The sequence below is a fragment of the Auxenochlorella protothecoides genome (genome assembly GCF_000733215.1).
Source record: "Auxenochlorella protothecoides strain 0710 unplaced genomic scaffold scaffold39, whole genome shotgun sequence".
NCBI classification, from domain to species: Eukaryota; Viridiplantae; Chlorophyta; class Trebouxiophyceae; order Chlorellales; family Chlorellaceae; genus Auxenochlorella; species Auxenochlorella protothecoides.
In genome coordinates this window covers 6,041-9,566 of record NW_011934293.1, presented here as the reverse complement: position 1 = coordinate 9,566, position 3,526 = coordinate 6,041, and the positions used below count along the sequence as shown (strand labels likewise).

The following is a 3,526-nucleotide window of genomic DNA, read 5'->3' as shown; positions in this document are numbered from 1 at the left end:
GCGGCGCGCCGCCACCGCCGCCACCGCGCAGGCGCGCCCGCCGCGCGCGGGCAGGGGCCGCGAGGAGGCCACGCGCGCGCCGACCTCGGCCGCCATGCGGTGCAGCGTGCGCAGCGTGGCCTCCAGCTGCGCCGGCTCCAGGCCCTGGGGGTGGCCGTTGTCCTCCACGCCCAGGTAGTACACGCAGGCGCCCTCGCCCTCTGACAGCCGGTACTGCAGCTGAGTGACCTGCCCAAGAATGGTGGGGGCGAAAATTGAGGGGTGAGGTGACCGATGAAGGGCGGGCGGCAGACGCCCCCCTCACGCCTCCTGCTGTTGCAACCCCTTGCACCCACCAGCTGCTGGAAGCGCACATGGCTGACGGAGTCCAGCCTCAGCTTGTACTCCACCGGACCATCCTCCTGCTCGCGGACGAGGAGCGGGGGCCCGCCGAAATTGCGGGGCGAGTGCCCGGCTCGGCCGTACCTGTGGAGGTGAGGGGCCAGGGGTTCGGGCGGGGGGGGCGTCAGCCGCCATCCTGGCCCGCATTCCGCCTCGCCTGTGCTTTTTGCGGGACGCTTTGCCATTCGTGGCAGGCCTGCGCCATGGGACGCGGGAGGAGCTTGGGTGGCAGATCATATGGTAAAGTGTGTGTCAGCGATCGGGCGCGCTCGACACATGGCGACGCGATCTGGGAATTAAAACACCCCATTAACTTCATTCCAGTACCAATCCTCACCCTGCGGGGTCTCGCATGTGTGCAGTGGTGCCGGGAGTCTCGTCGCCGGGCTGGGCCGTCTCTGCCTCCATGCAGGCAGTCACCTCTGCACCCCTTCCCATGCCCGCGATGTCTTCGAACCACCATCCCAGATCTTTACGGTGTGGGATGGAGGTGGGCTGGACCCTGTGACCTTGTATAGCGGCATGGTAGCCTTTCCCGTGGATTTCCACCGAGGCGGGTTCTGGTCCAGGCAGGCATCCCATTCCCACCGTTTGGATCCTGCTGCATTGCCGATGTCACGTCTCAAGTCCTAGGGTGAGAAGTGGGGCAGGGAAAAGTGCCACAAGACAATGCTTGGTCATTGTTGGGGGGGGTGACGGGGTTTTGAATAAGGGCTCCAGGTGCTGACGGCAGGCCAGGACTTCGGGACGGGCGGGACTCCCAGCAGACCAACCCTTCCGACGCAGGCAGGGCCTGTGCACGCCAGAGCCTGCCCAGCTGCGCCGCGCCCCCCTCACGCCTCCTGCTGTTGCAACCCCTTGCACCCACCAGCTGCTGGAAGCGCACATGGCTGACGGAGTCCAGCCTCAGCTTGTACTCCACCGGACCATCCTCCTGCTCGCGGACGAGGAGCGGGGGCCCGCCGAAATTGCGGGGCGAGTGCCCGGCTCGGCCGTACCTGTGGAGGTGAGGGGCCAGGGGTTCGGGCGGGGGGGGCTCAGCCGCCATCCTGGCCCGCATTCCGCCTCGCCTGTGCTTTTTGCGGGACGCTTTGCCATTCGTGGCAGGCCTGCGCCATGGGACGCGGGAGGAGCTTGGGTGGCAGATCATATGGTAAAGTGTGTGTCGGCGATCGGGCGCGCTCGACACATGGCGACGCGATCTGGGAATTAAAACACCCCATTAACTTCATTCCAGTACCAATCCTCACCCTGCGGGGTCTCGCATGTGTGCAGTGGTGCCGGGAGTCTCGTCGCCGGGCTGGGCCGTCTCTGCCTCCATGCAGGCAGTCACCTCTGCACCCCTTCCCATGCCCGCGATGTCTTCGAACCACCATCCCAGATCTTTACGGTGTGGGATGGAGGTGGGCTGGACCCTGTGACCTTGTATAGCGGCATGGTAGCCTTTCCCGTGGATTTCCACCGAGGCGGGTTCTGGTCCAGGCAGGCATCCCATTCCCACCGTTTGGATCCTGCTGCATTGCCGATGTCACGTCTCAAGTCCTAGGGTGAGAAGTGGGGCAGGGAAAAGTGCCACAAGACAATGCTTGGTCATTGTTGGGGGGGGGTGACGAGGTTTTGAATAAGGGCTCCAGGTGCAGACGGCAGGACAGGACTTCGGGACGGGCGGGACTCCCAGCAGGCCAACCCTTCCGACGCAGGCAGGGCCTGTGCACGCCAGAGCCTGCCCAGCTGCGCCGCGCCAAGGAGAATAGGGGGAATGGAGAGGGACGGGAGCTCGGCGCTCGCAACACCCCACGCCCGCGCAAGGCCGCTCCGCGACCCCTGCGTGCCTGGAGCACCCACAAGCACGCGCTTCGCACGCTGCCCGTGGCTCATCCGGCCTCCGCTCACCCACGCGCCCGCGTGTATCCGCGCCTCCCTTTCCACACACCGCGCGCGCCCGACCCTCGCGGCGCCTCAGCCCAGCAGCCTGCGGCGCAGCTCCCGTCGCATCATGGCCATCTCCTTGCCCACCCCGCCCAGCATGTCGGAGTTCTCCTGCGCGCGGCGGATGAGGTAGGGCATGGCCTCGTCCACGGAGCCGAAGGGCACGTACTTGTAGGCGCCGTAGCCGTGCTGGCCCAGCACGAAGGTCAGGTTGTCGGCCATGCCCAGGAGCTGGCCAAAGTAGACCCCGGCCTGCGGCCCCAGCCCGCGCTCCTCCATGGCCGCCACCGCGGCCTCGATGGAGGCCTGGTTGTGCGTCGCCACCATCATGCCCGCGCCCTCGTCCGCCACGTGGGCCATCACCTCGGCCACGCAGGCGTCGTAGGACTCGTGCGTCGCGGCCAGGCTGTCATGGATGGGGGAGGGCACGCCCAGCTCCGCGGCGCGCCGCCGCTCCACCACCATGTAGGCGCCACGCACGAGCTTGGCGCCGAAGCGGTAGCCGCCACGCCGCGCGCGCTCCAGGTCGAAGGCGAGCCGCGGCAGCGCGTCCTTCAGGTAGCACTGGTAGGTGCCGAACACGATGGGGCGCTCCCGGTTGTGCTCCGCCTGCAGCTGCGCGGTGGCGTGGTCCACCGCGGGCTGGAACCAGGAGTGCTCCGCGTCCACCATCAGGCGCACCCCCGCCGCCGCGGCCGCCGCCGCCAGGCGGTCCACCCGCCCCAGCATCTTGCGCAGCAGCTCGTTCTCCTCCTCGTTCAGCGCCGCGTCGGAGAAGGGGCCGCGGCTGCGGCACCGCTTCGCGATGCTGTTGGTGTCGAACAGCGAGATCTTGAGCAAAGGGAGGGGGTATCAAGGGGGGGAGGAGTTGTACTTGGCGCCAAGGGTGGGAGGGGGCGGGGAGTGAGGGTGTATACAGGTGGGGAGGCGCCCTCTGGGACGGTGGCAGGGGAGGCGGGGCGGGGCCGAAGTCAAGCGCCCAGGAAATGCCTGCCGACGAAACTGCGGCGGGTTTCGAGACTGGGTCTCGCACCCTTCCTTCCACCGGATGGGGAAGGCCCCACCCCTGCCGGACCGCCCCGCACTCACCTGCCCCGTCCAGTCGATGTAGTCGACCTGGCCGTCCTTGGTCACGTCCAGCTGCTCAAACCACTGCGAGCCAAGGAGGACGAGGCAATGGAGTTTGGGGGGGTCTGACCACTACATCACATGCCAA

The 3,526-nt window shown here is 67.5% G+C and overlaps 2 protein-coding genes across 2 annotated transcripts in view; both read right to left on the bottom strand.

Annotated features, from left to right (window-relative positions):
• F751_3678 (GTP-binding protein 2) overlaps window positions 1-1,702 on the bottom strand; it is a gene marked incomplete at both ends in the record, with an annotated part of 4,547 nt that extends 2,845 nt beyond the window's left edge. Inside the window, 5 exons of the mRNA XM_011401497.1 lie at window positions 169-228; window positions 336-465; window positions 719-851; window positions 1,237-1,379; window positions 1,632-1,702. Coding sequence (XP_011399799.1) covers window positions 169-228; window positions 336-465; window positions 719-851; window positions 1,237-1,379; window positions 1,632-1,702 — 537 coding nt within the window. The remainder of the gene's footprint in view (window positions 1-168; window positions 229-335; window positions 466-718; window positions 852-1,236; window positions 1,380-1,631) is intronic.
• Window positions 1,703-2,340: 638 nt separating this feature from the next.
• F751_3677 (Proline dehydrogenase 1, mitochondrial) overlaps window positions 2,341-3,526 on the bottom strand; it is a gene marked incomplete at both ends in the record, with an annotated part of 4,036 nt that continues 2,850 nt past the window's right edge. Inside the window, 2 exons of the mRNA XM_011401496.1 lie at window positions 2,341-2,967; window positions 3,400-3,462. Of these exons, the coding sequence (XP_011399798.1) occupies window positions 2,341-2,967; window positions 3,400-3,462 (690 nt within the window). The remainder of the gene's footprint in view (window positions 2,968-3,399; window positions 3,463-3,526) is intronic.